General features: G+C 37.2%; 1 protein-coding gene across 3 annotated transcripts in view; it reads right to left on the bottom strand.

The window, feature by feature from the left end:
* Positions 1-1,838: 1,838 nt before the first annotated feature.
* The window catches only part of CRIM1 (cysteine rich transmembrane BMP regulator 1), a 175,794-nt gene continuing 154,963 nt past the window's right edge, over positions 1,839-22,669 (bottom strand). For all 3 annotated transcript variants that reach the window (XM_042022013.1, XM_042022015.1, XM_042022014.1), the window contains 8 exons: positions 21,963-22,084; positions 18,168-18,377; positions 14,468-14,683; positions 12,520-12,741; positions 7,881-8,075; positions 6,766-6,888; positions 5,201-5,388; positions 1,839-4,783 (listed from right to left, as the gene is read on the bottom strand). In XM_042022013.1, coding sequence (XP_041877947.1) covers positions 4,607-4,783; positions 5,201-5,388; positions 6,766-6,888; positions 7,881-8,075; positions 12,520-12,741; positions 14,468-14,683; positions 18,168-18,377; positions 21,963-22,084 — 1,453 coding nt within the window. In that variant the 3' untranslated portion in view covers positions 1,839-4,606. The remainder of the gene's footprint in view (positions 4,784-5,200; positions 5,389-6,765; positions 6,889-7,880; positions 8,076-12,519; positions 12,742-14,467; positions 14,684-18,167; positions 18,378-21,962; positions 22,085-22,669) is intronic.

Consider the following 22,669-nt stretch of genomic DNA (forward strand, 5'->3'; position numbering starts at 1 on the left):
GACAGCGGTGTCCGTACTGACTCAGCCCCGCGCCGAGTAGGGCCGGCTCATCGGGAAGGAGGGGGAGGTGTTGAATGGTTTGGGTTGGAAGAGACCCTTAAAGCTCACCCAGTTCCAGCGCCTCTGCCGTGGTAGGAATATTTGCAGTAGCTTCGTTGTAACCTGTTTTTTTCACTATCATCTACATCCATTCAGTCACCTAGTACGCAAGAATCGAAGCTTTGGAGATACTTTGTTCTTACCAGCACTGTCACTCCCGTGCCCCTCCTTTGCTAGCATTGTGTTGTGCCCTTACGCGCAATAGCTTAGGATGGGCTTTTTTTATCTTGTATTTTTTTTTTTTACCCACCATAAACTTTTGATACCATAAAGTACGTACCAGGAATTTTCTCAGCTTAACTTCCTGATTCGGTTTGAGCCTCCTTTAAGTTTCTTTTTGTACTTTCTACTTGATGTTTGGCAACACTGCAAGTGAAAAATGCATTCCTCGATAAGCATCTGAGTGCCACTGAGGTCATTTGAAGGATTTGTATCCTATCCTACTCAGGATGACGACAAGCTGACAAATCCTAGTGTAAATAGGCATTCCAAATACGATTCTATCAGATGCTGTAAGGCAGAGAAGACCAGGACTACTTTTGAGTCTTCAAAGGTGGATGCACCATTGTTTTATACATTGGTGCAATGATATTTTCTGTTTCATTCTGATGAAAATCCTAAATGCTTGCAGAGTTTGAAGATGCTCTTCTTGAAGATGTAAGTCTTCCACAGCCTTAGTCTTGGGAAGGAGCAATAATGCTGGAACAGGTAACTAGCGAAGGGAGGGGAAATTCAGCATATGAAAATGTAAAGGGATGCACATAAATACTGATCTATCCTAATTAAAGTCAGTTATGGGCTTTGCAGTAACTACTGGGCATTTTGTATTATTGCAGCTAGCTCTGCAAGAACAGACTCAGTGGTCAGCAGCAATCCAAACAATAAACACCATGCTAGATCCAGGGAGTACCACATGTGAACAGTGTGGACATTTTCAGTCCCCTTCATCTTTAAAGGACGTACATGGAAGTACAAGGAATGGCAAGGTTGGCCATAAGGTATGGAACTGCTGCCAAAGAATCATATCTTGGGCTTTTTAAGGAAAAATGAAAGCAAGATACAGGTCTCTAAATTAATGGGTGACTTATAAATACTGATTTACTGCTGCTTTGAATGTGGTATCAGGGATATTATTAAATGAAACCATTAGGAGGGTAGCTTCAAAGAAAGAAGGCAGTTTTTCACAGAGCAAGTAGTTAACCTGAAAACCACCTTGCCTCAAGATCTTACATACCAGAACTTGGACATCAAGTTCATTAACTTACAAATTACTAGAAGAAAAAGACCATTATAGGCTAATAGAGAAATAGATGACCTGCAGCTCAGGAAGTCCAAATTCTGATTCCATACACTTTTTGTAGGACCTTGCATTAGAATCTTGTATGGTTAATCATGGCTTTCTGACAGGTAAGACTAGACCACATAAACTCCATGGCAGGGCAAAGGCCTAACTTTGCTTTTGATTCATCTTTACTGAACGCTGGAACTATTTGGAATTCCACATAGCTCTCTAATGTGAAAATTCTTTAGTGTAATACACAGAATCTTCTATACCAGCAAACTCTTCTTTACCCACAGTGCATTCTGAACTGTTCTGATCTCAGGTCAGCGTGACAATAATATCATCATAATAATAACTCACCATAATATCAAACTATAAACTAATGTCTCCAGGAGCAGTGTACCGAAGTAATAAATATGAACATTTTAAATATGAACAATAAGAAAAGATGCATCAATAGGTTTAAAATTTTTTATTGTGCTGCCAAGAGCCAAATTACAAGAAACCGCCTTACAGTTAAAAAAGTAAACAAGCAATCTGCTGAACCGCAGTGCACTCCAAGTGCCACATATGCATCTATTTTTCAGAAAATTATATCTGCATTTCTCTTACAAGAGCACAACAGGAACCAAAGTAAAAGAGTGTAATGGATACAGCACATAGGATAAATCATATCTTTAAAATAATAATAATAAAATAATAATAATAAAAACATTTTACACCATGTCCTATATCCTGCTAATATTTTCAGAATATGGCCTTGATTGTAAAACAAAAGCAAGCATTTACAATTTCTGGATAAAGACTGCTTACTCTTATGCAAGGAATGGATGTTTTGTCTTGACAAAATCTCTGTAGTTACTGGACAGAAACATCTCTGTTTCATTATCAGATTGAGTACAAAACACTGGGGAGACTACATTTTTTCTTATTGGTGGTTGGAAACTGAAGTTACATAAGCAGAAAAAATGTTGACCCTTAATGATACACCTATTTTTTCTTTGATGCAAACAGCTAGAACACCTTTTTGATATTCTAAAACAAAAAAATTGTTAATCTTCAGATTAATAAATTAGGTCATTATAATAATAAATTAGGTTTTTTTTTCAGTTTTAAAGTTCAGCAATCTCTGACCAAGTATTTACAACAATACTTGAGAGTTCCTTTACAAAAAATACATTTTCTTTTCACATTAAGCATACTGGGTATCTGTGTCTCTTATGACAAGCATTTGTAAAAGAAAAAAGGCAATGCACAAATGGGTAATTAGTATAAAAGTGCCAAGACCTGTTTGGAAAGTTAACATTGTATTATACAGTCAGAGTTATAAATGAGGCAAGCTACAACAAACTTCCAGCTTAATGCAGACAATATTCCAGTAGTTGTTTCAAACAATTGTTTGAAAAAAAAAAAAAGAAAGAAAGAAAAACCCAACCAAAATCCAGGAGCTGATTGTGTTATTTTATGGAGTTGATTAGTGCTGCATGTATATTGTCATCAGTGTCTCTAGCCAATGCATTCATTAAAAAGCCTTTTTAAGGCTAAGCAGGAAAAGAAAAATAAGAAACACCCTGAAATGTAGCAAGTAGCAAGAGCAACGCTTACTGCTATAATTGTGCACGAACGGAACACACGCCAACACAAGAGTGCACACACACACACACACACACACACAAACACTTTCAAATCAAATCAAATCAAATCCAAATCAAATCAAATCAAACTGTAGGTAGAATGAGATGCTCTTTTCTTGTCTTTCCTAAACTCACAAGCAATTAAGCATTGATATGGAATGCCTGTTATCTGTTTCTGCTCTGGGTAAAATCTCTCAGATAAAAATACATTCAACAAGAAAAAAAATAGAAAAAATATATACTGTATACATAGTATATTATATATACAGTATATATATGTATAGTGTATATACACATGCACGTATATATACATATGTATATCTACATGCATTTGTATATACTATATATACACAAACATACAAATACTTTTTGTTGTTTTTAGCATAATTATATTTACATAAATATTCCTATAATGCTAAAGTTTAAAGAAGCATGATCTCCTTTTTTTTCTGAGCTTCAAAAAAGGTGCTTGAGTAATATACAATTAAAATTAAGCAGCTTCCTAGCATGGAAGTAGTTTCTAAATCTGCATACCAGTAAATAAGAACATCAACAGGAAAAAAACAACAACCTTAAAACAGTCTCTTTTTTACTCTCTTGTATGCAAGAGCTTTGTCCAACAAAAATATTTTTCCTTCTCCTGTATGAACAACCAGAGATTGATATAAAATAACAAAACAAAACCACAACAGACAAAACAAACAAACAAAAGCCCCTGGAACTGCATGGTGTTCTTGACTTTTCCTTCCTTCCTTCTTTCCTTCCTTCCTTCCTCCTTCCCTTCAATACTGCTGTCAAAAGATCCAGTGCTCATATCAGGAATTACTTAGGCCTCAGTCATTTGCTAACTCTGCTGAAGTCTGGCTAATCTAGCCAATCAGCTTTGAAGAAAACAAAAATAAAAACAAAAAGCAGCACAAGGTATAATTTTATACATCCTTAATAAACCCACCCTTTATTTTCTGCTATAATCTTTTCCTTGCTATTTCATTAACTACTGCAGCTTCTCATCATATAGAAAAATATTTGCAGCTACACCACACCTGTGATGTGACAAATTCTGTTCTAGGAGTATATTACTGTAGCAACAGCTGGAAAAAAATAATCAGACCTTTTCATATTTTTTTTCACCTGGGGTTAGGCTTTTGCTGCAACAGATGTAATTTCAGAGCAACAAGGAAAACCACTATCCTGCTGCTTGGCAGGATATTTTCTTCTCCAGCCAAGCATGACCAGCTTTTCTTCTCTGAAGCTTCCTTTTACCTCATTGCCTACCCCTAGGCCCTGATTCCCCCTCCCAAAAAACCTCTATAGCTATGTTACAAGCAAATACATCTTAACAAGTTTTAAAACTTTGGTTCTAAGAAAACACTTGGTCAGTTATCTCAAGGAAAAGTGGGAATGCTTTTTCTGGCACATTGCAGGAGTCAGAGCTCATCCCAGAAAGGTCTTAGAGCTGTACATGTAGTCACAAATCCAATACAATCCACTAAGCAAGTGCACGATTCTAGTTTTATTTTAATAGCAGACTGTCTCTCTTTCTCTATCTCTCTCTCTCTCTCTCTTAAATCCTTGGTAAGGGTGCAATTCTTCAAACTGTTTGATAGAAATTATCTGCCTGTAGGTTGTTCTGTTTCTGCATGCTGTAAAATCCACTGTATCTTGAATCTGGGTCTGCAATTCTTAGCATCCTCTGAGAACTGTCCACCTGGACCATGGTACCTTTCTTGCAGTCCACATATACCAGTTGATTGTTTAGGCAAGAAGGCTGTTAAAACAGAAAGGAAATATTAAGTAAATCATACAATTTTTGTATTCCACACATAATTCAAAAAGTCCTTTTGGTTCAAGTCCATAAGCACAAAACAAAATCAAACTGGCAATGAAAGAGTTTGGACTTTTGCTAAAGTTGGCTTATGCCAGACATAGTAACAGACCAACAGTCTCTTCAGAGTCACCATTTTTCATCTTCTGAAAGGAGCTCTGGTATTCTCATATCCCAGCTGGGCTGGTTTAACTGTTTTCTGGTAATTTAGCACCACACAAAGGCTTAACCTGGTTGCCCCAGATGTGCAGCAGCTTTTTCCCCAGCCTCTTTTAACAGCCTCTTTATTGCTTAACATTTTCCACAATGTTTTGTTCCCGGTTTCCTGAAAACAGGAAAGCGTGGAAATAGACATGGCACCTTTGTTGGAGCTTTGTAGCAGGACACTGGAATCCACTGCTTTTTCTGGTTGATGAACAGGAGGACGATGATCAGTAACAGCACTATCGTGATTGGGATTGTCACCAAGGCAACGGAGCTGACGGATGCATCTTCACTGGGGTGTGGCCCACTGCCACTCCGGTATTCTCCCTGGAGATGGCTCATGTCTGCAGGGGAAGTGGGAGCACTTGTTAGTAATTATAAAGGGGCCTTGGCTGTAGGGAAGAATGTAATTATAAAAGTCTCAGTCGTACATCTTGTCACTCATATGAATTTGGACTTTCTCTCTTGCAATGTCACCTTATTTACATAAATTAGAACAACCGAAAGCTAGGATCTTCTGGAGGGACTGTATTAGCCAGGAAAAGGCCATCAAAAAGAGAGGACATAGAAGGAAATCTGAAGCACAGTAATGACCAAGTCTGACAATAACCTCTTAACTCAGTTGCGTTTGCATGATCTTATCCTGTCACAACCAAATTCCCACTTGTAAAAAAAACCAGACTGTGCTTCCAGGCTGAGGAGAACTTGGAAATCTTAGGATGAAAGTAATGATTTCTTTTTTTACTTTTAAAAACTGGTAGGACAAGTACGATGTGTTCACTCTCTCAGCACTGTTCACTCTCACAGCACTCAGCCTGTGAAAGCAGACTGCTGGCAGTCTACGAGACTGTAGCAAGTTTGATGTGTAATTGCAAAGAATGGTAACTTTAAATGACACATACAAAATTCCCACACAGTTTGTAGTATGTGTTTATAATCCCCAGGCAGGATAGTTGCAAGCCAGCTACTAATGCCTGAGAAATGAAAATGCTGTAATTATAAAAGCGTAAGCTTAGAACTTTGTAAAGCAGTTACATTTCATGCATCCTTTCTACCAAGAATAGTGTGCTATGAGATCATTCTCAGATTAAAAAAACCATCCTCAGATTTAAAAAAATACATAATTGAGGTTGTTCTTCAATTAGAAAAGGTTAACAAAGACTGTAGCACAGTGTTTTTCCTCTATGCTGGAATAATATTACAGTGCAGTTTTAAATAAAAGATGCTTAGATAACTTTATTAGCTGTGTGTCACTATACCTGAGGTGGCATTTTGTCTAAGGTCTGACATTTGGCAATGATATGTTGAGCGGTGGTACAAGCTTTTTTATCTATTCATGAGACTGTCAAATGGATCAAATGAAGATCTATCAACTCCAATGGCCTGCTTTCTAGTTTTTGAATCAGAAAAGACACTGCAGAATCACTTTGGATTCATCATTTTGTCGTATTCTTAATTTTATAGAACTGCATCATACCAACACAGATGTTTCTTCTATGCAGAACATGGAGTGATAATGAGACCAAAATGTATAAATATAATTTAGTCAACTGACTCATCTTTACTCAAACCAAAATGCATGTAAGAATTATGCACTGAAGAATATTCTCAGATAACCACCTTTTCGAAGCTAACGCTTTTCCTGAATAGGAAAAGTAGATGCATTATAACATGGGGAATAAACACAGTCCTAAATTATCCCAGTTTATGTCAGATCTGACCTCTGTGAATGTGGATTATATCATTTTCACTCGGTGTTGGCCAGTTTGGTACTTCCAGTTCAACATCTCCTCGATGATTTGTCTTCTCAATGGGGATGTTAGTGGGTTCAGGTACATACATCTCTGTGAAATGAGATAAATGTGTTTCACAAGTTACAGGCTGCTTAACTTCTCAGTGTTTTTCTGAGTTCAGGAAATACACTTGTCCATCTGCAGTGCTTTGTCCTTTAAATTCTTTTATAAGTTTCAGAATTTTCACCATTAGCCTGGGATTTTGTTTGGAAACTTATTCCATATTGTATATGGGATACATGTCTGTTGCCATTACCACGATCATAATGTGAATGGGATGAAGGACTGGTGTGGATAAACTTGCTTTTGAAAATACCATCTCAGAATACATACTTTACTACAGGCTTGCTCCTCGGTGGTACTTAAGAAAAAAACCCCCCAAAAAATGAAGGGAAGGCTACGTCTTCCCAGCTGACAGTCCCTACTGGTTTCTTTGCTTTGCTTTTTTTTTGTAATCCTCAAAGCAGGAGAATTGCAAGAGTGGGTACTGCTGAATCTCCCCAGTTGTCCTGTCAGAAGTAGTTATCAGCTGACTGAATAAGGTGAGCAAACTTCTGCAGAAGTGTATCAGGACTCACATTAAAAACCAGTTGCAATTCTTATGCCCCTTTGCCCATAGCTAAGAAAATGTCACATTGCTTTTAAGCCAAATTAAAGTGATAAATAAAGCAATGTGATATTTGAAAAGTAACCAAGAGACTCAGAAAAGACAGAAATGTTAATCACTGTGACATAATCTGCGAGATGTAAGGATATTAATTTTCCCACTTCATTAACATATTTCCATAGCCTTGTGAAAGGACAAAATAGGGGCAAGCAAGTAGTTTTTCAGTTCACAGTTCTCAGAATAAGTGAAATTCAAGCTATGTTTTTGCACAATGTGCCTATCTGTTAAGAATATTAATTTTCCTGAAGTCTAAAAGTCTGTTGCCTTTGTGATACTATTCAAACGTGGACTGACATTCAAAACCCAATTAAAAAAAACTTATTATCGGCCCAAAGAAACCAGTATCACAATGAACTGGGTTGTCACATCACATTACCTGGACACATGGGACAGCAGCTTCCCTCTACATTGATGGGTTCAGCACAAGGCAGAGGTGGGCAGCTGACAGTGGAGCAGAGAGTCTGACCCTGCAGGCAGTAGCAGTGTGTGCAGCTGTCAATGTCCCAGCGTTCCTCATCTGCGTACGTTTCTCCACTGAAGTGGCAGACCACTTTCTTTGGAACTGTATCTTCTATGGAAGGAAAACAGTGCTGTGATCATGCAGGAACAGCCAATGACACACAAATCTGATTTCTTTCCTAAACACAAAAGTGAAACAATTGCCACAAAGAAATCCCAGCTGTGATTAGAAGATCTTCTCTTCATCTTCCAGAAAATCTTTGTGGAAAAAAAAGTAGTTTCTGCTTCTTTATCAAGTACATAATTAGCCTGGGCTACTTCTCCTCATTTTCTTAATGCAAGAGGCTAGAGGATGGATGATTGGGACATGAAAAGATGATATCAAAAGTGCTGTGAAAATTAATAAAAATTCATTCTCTTTGACTGTTTGAGACTGCCAACTACTCATCCTCCTCCTTGTTTCCTAGTAAATCCTATTAAGCTAAAAAACCCGAAACTCCTAACTGTTAAATTTCTAACTAGCAAAGCTCAAGAATGATGACTTCTGTCTAGAACACTTAAAAAAGCAGATTAGGCAGGATGCCAAAAAGGATGAAGCAACTCTCAGGTGAAATAACTAGAAGTGCTTAGACTGCAACAATAAAACAGATTTGAAGGAGATTGATAATTCCCTGCAACTGCATCAATGGGAAACCCCAGGAAAAGAGCAATAACTAAACTCAGTACATTTTTTCATGGTTAATATTATATAAATTGGAAATCAGTGTGATCTTTCTGCCTAGGCATTCAATACACCACTTTTTAATGTTGCATCCCATGCAAGCCTTTTAGGTGGTCTGCAGTAAACCAATTCACTGAGAAGGCAGTAATGAATAGCTTAGCCTAGGATGATTTTTGCTGCTGGAGCACTTTAAGGATAATCAAAATAAAACCACACAGCAGAAACTCCAAAAGCCAAGCAGCATCTCATTTTCATCTTAGTTTCCTGCTACCTTTGTTTCTTAGAGGCAAAAATTATTGTTGTGAAACCTGCTGATGACATGAGCTTGCACATTAAACATATGAATAAGAGAATGAAATCACAAATTTCTTAAATTTTCAGATAAATGCTGGTTTAACATTCACACAGATTACATCTTTAAGTATGCCAGTTAGACATATTTACCCTTTGTCACCCTTATTATATATTTTGGCCATCAGTAAAGGTTTTAATTAGTGACAACATAATAGAGTGACATAATTTGGAATAGCAAGGCTTGAAGTCAGCAGACCAGTCCAACAGATCTGGAGAGAGTAAATTCAAATACAAAAGAAGACCAGCAAGACGTACTATTGTGAAAACATTAATGGAATTATCTGAAAAGCGCAAATGGTTCCAGAGGTCCTTGGAATATCTCATGACTTTCATAGGTCCCAGCCTCTCAAAGAAGATTTTGTAAGAACATGTGGTGTGGGCATGGGGAAGGAAGAGTGGGAGGAAAAGGTGGCTGCAAGCTGCAGAAAGGACATTAGGTTCTTCGCTAGATGATGTGCATACTGGCATATAGAGCCAGCAGAACCCTGTGTCAGTCAGGAAGGAGGTGTGACTGGGGACAGGACGAGGCACCCAGCCTGAGCACTCCTCTGCTGCTCGTTACCTATGCAGACCTAAAGCTGAGCACTCTTGGCCCATTCAGATTTGCTCCCAAAATGCTATCTTGCTTCACTTAGGACACCTTCTTCAATTCAGCAACTGGTTTGTCTGGAAAAGTCCTTTAACTTGCTCAGGCTTTTCCAAATACGTGAAGAACACATCACGATTTAATACAGTAAATATTTTTTAGAAGAATGAACAAAGGTAAAATCACAAGTACAGCATTGTACCTTTGAACTTCAAAAGGAAATTTTTAAGTCCTAATGAAGTACTATCCTGTGAGTGTCTCCTGTTCTGGTGTTCATCTCTATGCAAGTATAAACAAGGATGAAGATGAAGGCCACAACACCAAAGGTGCTCAAGGACAGTGGAGAAAAGACAGACTTGCAGTAAGAAATCCATGTACAAAACCACATTTCAGCGTCTAGCTCTATCTGCTTCTCTTGAATTTCTCCTAGCTGCACCAGAAAATCAGTCTCATCTGGTAAATGACTGGTAAACAAACAGTCATTGCTCTGTTTTCTTCAGAAGAGTAATCTTGCCTCTAATCAAATCAATATCCCTTTATGCTCTCTAAACTAGAAGGTTATCTTTCCAAATTAATCTTTATTTTCATGAGAAAGATGAATGTTGAACACACAGGATGAATTTGAAGATTCAAACAACAAAGCACCCAGGACTGTAAAATTTTGAATTTGAATCTATACAAACTGGATCCAGAAAGAAGCAGAACAAAATAATGCAGTGCTAAAATCCTGCATAATTTTTGAAATTCCAATAAATGAAGAAGGCCTATTTCCACAGAGTTTGCCTATGCCCAAGGAAGTGATGGAATCACCATCCCTAGAGGTATTTAAAAGATGTGTAGACACAGCATTTGGGGACATGATCTAGTGGTGGATTTGGCAATGCAGGGTTAACAGTTGGACTCGTTGATCTTAGAGGTCTTTTCCAACCTAAATGATTCTATGATTCTAAACATTTTATCAAGTATTACGTGAAAATAGTAAGAAAGAATCTGTGCAAGGATATGCTTCACAGTCCTCAAAAATGAAGACTAAACCAGTAAGAACCAGAAAGATGAAAATTAAGTGCATGACATTATTCCTCTTACATGCAAGCGTATACACAGTTCATAGAAACCATAAAAGAAGTTAAGTTTCCATGAATTTCAGTTATTTAAACCACAAAACTTTCTGACTACATAGGACAACATGGATTAGTAAAATGTAGCCTCACTGAAAATCTTTATATCTGAGTGTTAATTAAAATCTGGCTTCTGTATTTTGGATTGCTGAGCAGCTGCTACCAAAAAAAAAATCATTAAGCTTTCGTATCTCATACATTTAAGTATTTGCAATATTATACAATTATATAGGATTCAAAGTAAATTAACTAAAGCCATGCCTACATGCTGTGTGTGTATATTTGCAAACCTGACATGCAAGATGTAGGCAACAAGGTTTTAAAGGTTTCATTTTTGTAGCTCATTGCACAAGTCCCTGTGGTGCATCCCCTCCTCATCTACAGAATTCTCCAGTACAGTACTAAAGCTCATGTTCTGACTCTGCTGGTTTGATTGCCCAACTTTTCACACACCTGATATTTTTTTTAACATTAAAATGTTTTCTGGATTAAAATTACTGTACAGTTCAAAGTCACTGGAAGAAAAGCCTGCAGAAAGACAGCTGTCAAAGAAATTTTAAATTCTCCCCATTTTGTACACAACCCATGAGAAGAAATAATAATAGGATAACATTGTACTTTCCCCCCTCAAAATGTCCTCATCAGGAATCTAGGTAGGGTTCCAAAGGCAACTGAAGCTTGAATAGTTTGTAACTTTTCCAGGCACTCTTTCATAGAACTCCTTGTACATCATATAAAACTGTATCACCTGTTATTAACGCTACTCTATCTGTAATGATTTAAAGATTTCGAGAGTTGTATCAATGTCTGAACACACTTCACAATCTTTCTGATGAAGACCTGCTTTGTTTATAGATTGGCAAGTTGACTCACATGTTCAATTAAATATTTAAAGCCCATCAATTTTATTATACTCTTTTTTACTGTTCTTTTCTACTGTATCTCTTTTCTACTGCTTTTGCAAATGAAGGTAAGTAAGCTTTGAGTGCTTTCCAACAATGCTACAAAGACTTAAATTCAGTAAATACATTATATGATTTTTGTCTATCAGCAGCTTCCATTCTACAGCCTTTGTACTTACTCTGAACTCACAAAAAAGTCATCTGTACATAAATACTCCAACACAGAACGGAAAAGTGATCGGTAATCTCAAATTTTGCTACTTTAAACATGCCTGGCAATTTTCATTGCCTACAGCATCCACCATTTACTTCAGCTCCAAATTCAACACCTGTGCATGGCCCTAATTCTTTATGCATTTTCAGTACTTAAAAAAATATATATATTTCCCCTATTTATATCTCAAAGATATTATCATTAATGAAATTCCATTTTTCCTGTATTTTAATTTAGATGCCTTATTAACAGTTCTCCATTCTGTGAAATTTCAGAATGTTTCAGCTCATCTTCTGCAGTCATAATTAATGTTTTCCTCACATTATCACATAAATCTTGATATAACATATGTGTTACCTGGCAGATCTTCCTTAAAATACAGTAATTTTTTTGTAATGTCTTCATCTAATAAGGTATCTTACCAAGATTCCAGAAGGATGGCCTCTGGAGTTTGTAGGCAAATTACATGTATATCTCTATGTGTTTCTACCTAAAAAACCACAAATCATGATCCTCAAAGCCCCCTATGCAGATTTCACTCTCCAATTCCACTGGTGGCATAGACTGCATCTCACTAAACAGGGAAAGCATTTCAGTTTGGAAACAAAACTTCTGTCTTATTCCCAAGAAGGGAACAGCAAGTTAACAACCATTTTCTCACCAATACAGTAAGGACAACACTGTCCCTTTCTCAAAACAGGTCTCTCACAGGATACCGGTGGGCAAGACTCAGAGTAGCATCTAATCACACCATCCATGCAAATGCAGCTAGTGCAGACATTGGGCTTCCAGGACTCAGCTGTCAGAAAAATATCTCCTTCATCGTTTTTGCAATAACTGGGCATGCTGTCATTGCTTGATGGGGAGGGCTGAAGAGATCCATCTGTAAATATAAACAGATTAGGTTATTTAACTGACAGTGGGTAACTTCTCTCACAGCTCCTTAACAGAGGGTTCACTCTTGAAGAACACACTGGAATTGTTACACAATGGCTCATTATTTCAGAAGAACTAGAAGGACAGAGCCTCATGCCTCTTCAGTCCTTACATGGGATGAAGATCTCATGACAGGCTCTAGCATAATGCTTATTTAGACCTTTATTGAGTTTACTAAAAAAAAAGGAAAAAAAAGAAAAAGAAAGCAAGAAAAAATAAGCGAAAAAAAAAGAAATAAAGCACCTTGGAAAAAGGACAGCAAAATGAAAAACAATCACCATTAGAAGCAGCCCCTCCAAAAGTGACTCTGAATGCTCTGAATTGCATGGTATATAGGAATTCATCTCAAACAGGAGAGATTAAATTTTAAATCTAAGATTAAATTTTAAATCTAAAACCTGAATCCCAGCTTCTCCTCTGTCAGCCCAAGTCTTGAATGATGCAAAGTGAAAAGCTATTATGCTGCTGTTGCCTTCACTGGTGGACTTAGATGAGCTAATTATAAGCTGTTGAGAAACTAAAGGAACTTGATCGTGCTTCAGCCTGATGCCAATGGTTTGCTTTAATTTTCATGCCTGTCCATGGGGGAGACATATTCCTGCAATGAAGCTGTACCTTAACAGACACTATGGGTCAATGAAAGGACTGTATGTGCAGAGAAAATAATACACAAAGGAGAAGAAAAGAAAGGATTCGTAAGAGCACTGAGATCGGGTTCTCAATCTCACTGCATTAAGCTATGAGACTAAGCTTATTATACAGCCAGTGAGGAAAGATCAGCTCTTCCAAAACCGTATTTTGAAGTAAGCAAATGTTCATTATTAATACTGAAAAATATGTAGTCAGGAGAACTGGCTACCTTGTTTACTGAAAATATTGTGTCAGAAAAAAAGCCCCACACCCAAACAAATACCCTGTCGCAAAACCTAATGGCAAAACCTAACTTCTGTTTTTTCCTAAAGTAAAACTTTTAATTTTGGTTTTAATAAAGACTTATTTTCTTACTCACTTTACATGCAATTCACAGGTTTGTACTAAATTTCCACTGCAATAAACTCCCCCCTTTACTAAGTAAAATAGGAATTTATATTCATTTATAACTGAGTATCTTTCCTTGGGGGAAAGCAAATCCTGTTATCTTCTTGACACTGCTTTGATATCACTCAGCTACTTTCAAATCACTCTCAGAATGATACCATGTGAAGGTAAAAGCAAACAGAAGTATTTTTGAGACCAAATCCCAAACAGACAAGATAGTAATAAAAAGGTTCATAGAAACCAAAGCATGTAGAAAGAAAAGAAACAAGCCTGTATGTACCTAAAACTTTGACTGCTTTCAACATTTCTCTAATCCTGCATGTCTCCATAAACAAGTACATATTTCATAAACCTTCCAAGGATTCTGGTTCTCACACAACCCCTACATTATTAGATTGCCTTCAAAGATTTTCAAAGTTCAGGGCCACAACTCGTCTTTGCACATCAGATCTCTCTTGCACACAAGTTGAGCTCTGCATTTGAATTAGAGGACTGCAGGCTGTCATTCCCAACTGCTGAAGAACAAAGGCACCACAACAAGCACCGGAGCACCCACTGAAGCATTCTCATACTGAAAGCTCAGACATCCTCAGATCAAGGAAGGGTTCTGATGAAAGCTGGATGTCAGCACATACCTGGGCACTGTGGACAGCAGGAGTCCTGTGTGCGGGTGGGGTTTTGACAAAGAAGAGGCGGACAGACTTCAGTCTCACACAGGACACGTCCACTGTGGCATGTGCATTGTGTGCAAGAATCAATGTTCCATGTCTCTCCTTCTATGAAGTATTCCCCACCAGGAGCATGACAGATTGATGGACTGGTGAGCTCTGGCTTTTGCACGATTATTTCATCTGGGAAAAACAGAATTGGAAGACAGGCAAAATAAACTGTGAAACTTATAACTAACAACTGTACACAAGATGAAGAATTTCTGTTATTATTGAAAATACATATATATATTATTCTTAATAAAGCTCTTTTGACTTTATGGCACCTGCATCTCATGAAAAATGGAAAATATATAAACAAGAAACAATTTGAGAATCAGTCTGAATAAAGACTAGTTAATATAAATCAGAGATAACTTCAAGTATTCTTGGCATTTCAGAAAAAAATCAAACTAACCTGTGATTTTCTGAAAAATTCTAATGATCAGACAGTTTCTTAACTGCTAAATATAAACTGCAGCTACAATTCCTGACAGGATGGATAAGTAAGCTTCTCCTCTGGGATTTAGGAAGTCCAGGTACAAGTTAATTTTCTCAACAGGTATGTGTCTATATCATCTGTGTTGTTTGATGTTACATTAAAAAACCAACAAAACAAGCCCCCTCAAAACCCTAAAGAAACAAATCCCAACCCACCAGAAAAGAAAAAGCAAAACACAGAATCCCTCCTCCAGCCCCCTAAAAACATATAAACATTTAACATCAGTGGAAGTACTTCATCACTGTTCCATTAAAAATAAAAAATCAGCCATCTTTGAAAAAAAACTGGATCCAAAGAAATGCCACAGTGTGTAGGCTCATTCTTCCAGTAATTGCATCTCACCAAATGAACCATACTTTCTTTTCAAACAATTAATTACATCACCTCTGCAGCCCTGGCTAAAAGATTCACCCCAGCGATTTAGAAAACAAGTTTGACCTCTTTCATATTAAGGAAGGAACTGAACCTGTTTCCCTTGTTCAGCATGAGTGTCCTCCAGCCTCTGGGGTATTAAAAAAAATGGGGAAACTCTTCACCTCTTGGTGTTTGGTACCTTGAGTGTTTAAGCACTTACCATCAAGAAAAGGTTATGCCACCCTCCTCAGCCTGCTTAAAATCCTTTGAAGCCTGTCCCACACTAGGGGCAATGTGGGCAATAATAGTTGCCTGCTTACCATGCTGGTTGTTTTCTACCTAGAGAGAGTCCACCAGCTTTCTCCATGCACTATGCAAAGATACCAAGATGTCTCACACAGCATGTTTTATTCAGCTTCAGAAGCCATGAGTTTGAAAGCTACGAGCTATAAAGTGAAGCTTCAGGCTTATAAGTGATGTCCTTTGGCCTGAATTCAACCCATTTAACATTAGACAGCTAAGTTAGGTGCCTCTGTTAAGAACCAAACTGCCTCAGTTTTTCCTATGCTATGAATGGAGGAGAACTAGACTGCCTGCTAACTATGCTACATGTCTAAACCACTTTTGGAAGGTGCCTCTCTCCTACTTCATTATAATGATGCCTAATATGAACATCATCCTAACCCAAATATCTCGGTTAAGGGGAGGAAAATTAAGTGTACAGCAGCTCCTCTAGTCATTTAGGCAGGGCAAGGCTCTCAAAGTGCTTATGGCTTCTCTTCGTGCTCCTAGCACTGGTGTTCCTGTCTGGAGAACGGCGTTTGTGCCCTTTGCTCAAGGACACTGCCACATAGAAGAACCACCACTCATTTGTTTTCATTTCTGGAGAATGATCAGTAGAACTCAAGGAGGCTTACTCTGGCTGATCTTACTCTATTCACAAAGTACCTGTGCTTTTCTTTCAGGGAATTATTTTCTCTTTCACTGATTTGCTTATGCTATGCTTTTCCAGTTGCTTACACTTATGAAGCACATGTGATTCTGCATTTACCTGAAATGAGATTGCAAGTCTGCTGCCTTGTCACTGTTAGATTTTTATTTCAGCTGGAACACTATATCTATCACATTATGCAATGGCATCCTAACTCATCATGGAAAAGGCAATACCGATTTTTTTCTGGAAATTTTCTGAGCCATCTCCTTTGCATTTAGGTCTCTGCAAAATCACAGGCCTGTTTTGCTACAGCTCGTTACTATTCCTGATCAAAAAAGCATAACCAGATAGTACTGCTGTATATATTGCCTACTGCATCATTGACAATGATGTATCTCTGCAACTGAAGTGCTACAAATGTGCAACTACTCTATACCTGAACAAGCAACTGGTCAAACAAATACACACTTTCTGAATAGCACGGTTCTGCAGAACACTAACAATTCGTGGCTTTCTAAATCTGAAAGGAAACCTGGAGATTTCCACAAGCATTGTGATGATCCATATAAACCTTTTAATATATAGAAATAGGGTTATAAGGAACATTTTAGCATTCAAAAATTCACGAGTATGCTGACAGTAGAACGAAGTCCGGGATGACTCTTGGGGACCTAACAACAGAATTGCTGGAATTGGAACAACCACCACACATTGTAAATGTTGAATCTTGTTTGTTTATCTAAGGCAAGACTGACATGTTATCCTGCCCCCATCCACATGACATATTCCATCCCGTACAATACTACACAAATCATTGTGGAAAGGCCGAAAGAGAGATAGACTCTTTGGAATATTGCATCTTTTTGGGGACTTATGTTTTTCCAGTTACTACAAGGTGTGACCGGATTGGAGATCACTCTGTGTCTAAGCAATCTAAAGAGATCGGTTATCTTAGGTCACAGGGAGGATGTAGCACCCTTCTCTGTCACTTTCAGAAAGAGGATCTGGCTGCTTATTTTGCCCCTAGGATTTCCTGTTCTTTAGAAAGAATTTGAAACAGTTCATAATTGCTTATATCCTGCTAGTACTGTCTTACTGTTCTGCTATTTATAGACGTTTCATGAGCCTCATTGTTCTTACTCCTAACATGAGCTCCAATAAAGTCATAGACAATATCACTGTATTACAAATTAATCTACTTAGCACATGAAATACTGTAGGAATAATTCTGAAAACAGAGGGCATTAATCTTACACTCCACCCATACTTTTTCGTAGATGTTTTTCATATTAACACTTGTTAAAATTATATTGGAATGCAACATGAACTGTACTTGGCATTCCCACTGAAAGTATTAAAGTAATCTACTGCTGGTGGCATAGGAGCTTTCCCTCAGAACACAGAATCATAATGTTCGATTACTTAAGACATCTGTTTGTGTACATCTTTGAGGGGTTCTAAAACATACATCAGGAGATAAATTTTAATAAAACTCCACTTTAAAATCAGAAAATGAAAATATAATGGCTTATTACAATACTTGCTATTATAGGTAACAGACTAGAAACTTTTACTTACTTTTACTACTTTAAAGATTCCAGTGTGTCAAAGATTAACATGTTAGGACCCACAACATGCATATGTTTTAAATATTTAAGTTCCCATTTTCCACAGCTGAGAACTTAATGACAGCAACTCACCACGTTACATTTGGGCACAGAAACCTTCATCTATGCCTGCTACTGAAGTATGCATGAGATTATTTTCATGTATTAAGAAACAGAACACGAGAAAAATGAAACTCAATTCCAGAGCATGCAGAAGAAATCATGTGTTACCTGGACACGATGGACAACACTGCCCTGGATGTATGGTGGGGTTACCACAATTGGGAACAGGGCAGGTGATCAAGGCACACATTTCCCGTCCATTATGACAGTAACATTCCCTGCAGCCATCGTGCCAGCTCTCCTCATTCTCATGCCGGCGCCCATCCATGGACAGGCAAGAGCCTGTTTTAACGGGAGGCATAAGAGAAGCTGTTGCCTCTGCAAAAAATCACAGAAAAATGAGGTGTCCTGATAAGCATCTGTTGCTGAGGAAGAAATACCAACTTCGTGTCTGGATTGCATTTATTTTTAAAGCACATATAAAGCCAAGTGAATAACAGTTCTTTCATTTACACTTAGAAATAAAGTAACAACACACAGGAAACAACTAGAAGGTATACTGAAGGCACACTAGGATGTAGTAGAACGTATTTCCTTGGAAAATAGAATCACTTCCTTCTGTTGAACCTATACTTTTTTTAATCAACCAGAAATGCAGTAGCGTCTAAATAATGTAAGAAAAAAGGAGAATGGAGGGAAATAGCAGAAAGCTTGAAGCATATTTAAAATGAAATACTTAAATACCATAGCACATTAGATTATCTATAATGTATCTGATAGCAAGTAGAATATAAAAACATTTAAATAAGCTATGGATGGTCTTACGAATAATAAAAAATTGCAATCAGGTGCTAACAGGGTAATGGTAGATACTGGAAATATTACATAAAGTACTTCCTGTGAGAAATTATTTGTTTACATTACTATGAAAAATGAGACATTTGGAAGAGAATTACGGGAATTTCATCCCTCATTTCTTTTAGCTTTTACTGAGAGGAGAATACAGTAGCTTAGACTGTGGCATTACTTGCACTCTGTCACCACAAACAAGCAGTTGGTCTAGAGAGGATAAAGTTTCATTTGTATCTTGAGGGGTATTTAAGTGCTGCAGGATTCAGCCTCAATATATTCTTTGTTAATCAGCAGAGTGAATTTAGAGCCAAACACTCCCTCATCCACATCACTATTATGATGAAGGATGTAGGATCAGTTTGTCAGTGAAGTGACTCCTTTTCAGTGGTATGTCAACCATATTCTGCTGACACACACACACACACATATATAAGGTTATTTGTACTAAGATCTTAATTTCATTTACTTTTGGAAAAGGATCATGTAAGAGAAGTAGTAATGTTTACATGTAATTTTAGTAAGTGTTCAGGTTTTTTTTCCTTGTTAGTTTTTTGGTTGGTTGAGGTGTGGTTTTTTGGGTTTTTTTTGCACACTAGCATGTAGGTCAGCACTTCTTCAGCTGTGGCAGATCTATCAAAGATGATCTCACAAGCAGATGGTACAAGCTAGTTTGAGGCACATTGTCAGAATAGAAAGTCAATACACAGAAGTTACATTAGTATACCATTCTGTGAACTAAACAGAAATGCTGCTTAAGGATAAAATACTTCTTAGAACAGACTTCATCCTATTGCATGAACAGAAATACTAAGAAAAAAACTTCAGTTACTACACTTTCATACTTTAGTATGAGAATATTTAAATTATGATGTGAATTAATGTCACGGAAATACTGCTCTATATTAAAATGATTATTGACACCCAGAAATCCTACAGAGTAAGACTCCATTTATTTAGGAAGGGAAAAGGGTATCTGAAGCAATCAGACTTTTTTTCCTGAAATATTCTGAAGTACCCTCCAAAATTTGGAGAAACATACATAGGCAGCTATTCAAAATTAAGTTCACAAACTGAGATTGTAATTAAAAATTGAAAAGTGAAAACAGTAAGTACAAAGCTAATACTTGAAAAAATCTGATGTGTAAATACAAAATGGGAGTAACTGGCTAACTAGAGGTATGGTTGAAATGATCTGAGATGCAGTAGTTCACAAGGAAAAGAAGTCTATAATGTGATACCACTGCAAAAAAGGCAAGTTCAATATAAGATACAAGTACAGGAGCACTGTAAATTTAAATACAGCACTACTACCTCTGCTAGTCTGAAGATTTTACTATGGCTAAAGTACAATATCAAATTTTTGAACAGTGATGAGAAATCACAGTAAGTGGGTTTGTTTGACTTAGAAACCCATTTCCTGCCCAAAAAAATGTTTATTAGTCTCCAGTTGCAACCCCTTGAATACTGCAAGAATTCTAAAGGGAATGGGGCTCAGCTGCTACATACATCTGCTAAGCTCAGGACAAGAAGTAACCAGTTCAATGTGTATAAAGGGAGACAGAAATTTTAGAAAATTCATTTTTAAATGTCATATGTTTCTAACCACAGGTAAACACTATTTTAGAAAGGTTTGGTTTTTTCTCTTTCTGTTTTGTTCTGGTTTTTTATGTCTTTTGAAAGTGGAGATTCTTAATAAATTAAATTTTAGACAAACATCTGTCAAGGATTATCCAGATACACTCTATTCTATGCAAGAGCAAAGAAGTGGACTCAGTTTTTCAGAGTACTACTCCAGCCTGTGCTTCTATGGTTCTACATCTATTAATCCTAGCATAAGCTATTTCTGGCAGAAGCAATTTAGAAAGTGGAGCTAATTCACAGGCAGAGGATTTACCCATCCCTTCCTCTTACTTAGGGATTCTGGGTCAAAATTTTAACAAGGACTCACATTTTCCCCATAACATACTGGTGATTGTTCTAATCATTCTTTGACAAACTGCTAATGAAGTGATGTTGAAGTGATATGCTCATGGCTTGGTATCTTTGTGATCATGACAACAATAAAGACTACTTAGAGAGGGATCAAGTTAATTTCACTAAATAATTGTGCATGTTTTAAAATCCATACTTGTTAGGGTGAACACTTAAAAGTGTGCATACACGTAATTAGTGACCAAAGTTTATAGTCTGGGAGGCAATTACGGTACATCTAAGGGAACACTTGGCATATATTTAGTCACAGCATTATGACAATCAGGAAAAGTGTTCTGATTGTGAACATGGAGACAAATGACAAGCTGAGTGATAAGAATTAACTCGATGGGACACCATTCAACATCTACCCTTTCTTATTTAATATTTAGAATTTTAATTTCTAGTAAAAGTCATATATTGCAGCTTATGTCAATGAAACACATGGACATGAGCAATGAAGGAAGTCTGATACCCAGAGTAATATAAAACACAATTTGAAAATATCATAAAAACGAGACATGCTAAAAGCAGCACAAGTATAAGGCAGACAACAAGTGAACATCTGATCTCAATATCCACCTTGAACGTGGTGGTTACACGTTTGGCATGTGGCATGTGTGAATTTTTTAGCTTAAGAATACCAAGACCTTTCTCCTGGGTAACTGTTCTCTCTACTCATTGTTCATTAAGATTGCCTAAAAAGCATCCAAGAAACAGCACTCCAATTTTAGGTGATATACTGGACATCTAACAAATCCAACACTTGTTTGTAAAGAAAAGACAATGGTGAAGAAGCCAAGGTGAACATTACTACTGAAAAAAATACCCTCAACTAGCTTATTATTAGTAGTTGCTTATTAAGAGCCTGATACCATTTTTATTAATGATAACAAACTTTTTGTGCCTTTGTAGTGGGAGATGAAAGCAGAGCTGAAGCTTTCTGTTGAAGCAAAGATGAACAGATAACAAACACCACCAAAACAATACATTCCTCTGAGCAATGTTGAACCAACTCCTCCCCAGTTACCATATTTTTAATTTGTAAGTATTCTGTGCAGTATTGCTTTTCTTTTACTCTGGTTTCCACCTGCTTTGAAAACAAGTTGTAGTTAGAGGTGGTAATGCACCAGCACATACCTCTGCACTTGCAGATAACACAGCCATGACTGTTCTGCTGGAAGCCCAATGGACAGATTTTACCACAAGGCAGGTTGGGGCACTTCTTACACCGACAGATTTCACAGCCATGCTTGTTCTTCCTAGATGACCAAAATAATTTGTAAAAGGTAAGCAAGTCACTTTAAATATCTACGTCTTTAAAATAAGAGCATCCTCCTAAGGAAGTGACTGACGAGCAAAGAAAATTATTGTTAAGTGTCACCCTTCGATTCAGTGGTTTTATGGGCTGTACAAGTCTCCATCCCTGGCATGTGCTCCCTCCATTCTGTGAATCCTATGCTGAATGTTTCCTTGTCTTTTTTCAGAAAGGCAGATAATACTATTCAAACTTTAGGCACAGATGTGCTAAACAAAGAAAAGACATGGGAAGTTATAGAACATGACCTAGGAGGACAGAGGAGAAATAAATTATGTAAATCTCTAGAAAGCCCAGCTTCAAGTTGTAGAAAACTTTATTTAATTTTTAGTTAAAAGGCTGAGAATAAAAAATTGTCTTACAGTAGAGTGGAGAATGAAAGACTTTCTGTATGCCTATCCCATCACAAGGAATGCTTCTTTCCATTAATGTGTAGAGCTTTCAAGCAGTGAGCTTTATTTAGTAGATTTTTTCAGACAGTTATGAAAAGGTTCTGGTTTCTTTAAAGATGCAAAACTCAGTATTTCCA

The sequence above is a fragment of the Corvus kubaryi genome, unplaced genomic scaffold (assembly GCF_017639235.1).
Source record: "Corvus kubaryi isolate FWS band 111438036 unplaced genomic scaffold, C.kubaryi_AGA036_p1.0 37184, whole genome shotgun sequence".
Taxonomy (NCBI): Eukaryota; Metazoa; Chordata; class Aves; order Passeriformes; family Corvidae; genus Corvus; species Corvus kubaryi.